Source organism: Protomyctophum parallelum (genome assembly GCF_964188405.1).
Source record: "Protomyctophum parallelum genome assembly, chromosome: 22".
NCBI lineage: Eukaryota > Metazoa > Chordata > Actinopteri > Myctophiformes > Myctophidae > Protomyctophum > Protomyctophum parallelum.
Window position 1 is genome coordinate 26,294,983 of NC_139714.1, and position 541 is coordinate 26,295,523.

General features: G+C 38.6%; 1 protein-coding gene across 1 annotated transcript in view; it reads left to right on the forward strand.

Annotated features, from left to right (window-relative positions):
• camk1da (calcium/calmodulin-dependent protein kinase 1Da) overlaps nucleotides 1-541 on the forward strand; it is a gene marked incomplete at its 5' end in the record, with an annotated part of 85,981 nt that continues 85,440 nt past the window's right edge. The window contains one exon of the mRNA XM_083794603.1: nucleotides 1-95. Coding sequence (XP_083650729.1) covers nucleotides 1-95 — 95 coding nt within the window. The remainder of the gene's footprint in view (nucleotides 96-541) is intronic.

Consider the following 541-nt stretch of genomic DNA (forward strand, 5'->3'; position numbering starts at 1 on the left):
ATGGCTCGGGAGAACGGAGACGCGGTGAAAGGGACGTGGAAAAAGCAAGTCGACGAAATCAAGAGCATATTTGACTTCAAAGAAGTCCTCGGAACGTAAGTAGACTAATCTTATGATCTGTAGTGGTCTAGTAGGACTGGTGGTGCACTGTATGGTCTGGTCTGGTCTTGTGATGTGTTGCCAGGTGGTCCAATTAAAGCTTTTGTCGTATTTTCCATGTTGTCTACTTTTACCAAAAGAACCTGGACTAACATAATACGTGATTGTATATACAGTCAGTGGCAAGTTGTTTTGTTTTGTTGTTGTTGTTGTTGTTATTATGTCTTTGGTCTGGTTGACTATACTGGGTCAGAAGGACATAATTAGATGCCTTTCTTTCATTGTGCACCAGCTGTGTCCTTAATAATTCTAATCTGCTTGATTTGATTGATTTAAATATTTATTAACACTTTGCAGAATTACAGTAGGCTACATTTCAAAAACAAACTCAATACAAAGACTGTTAACTGTGAGTGGACGACCAAATAAAGCTTTACACTTG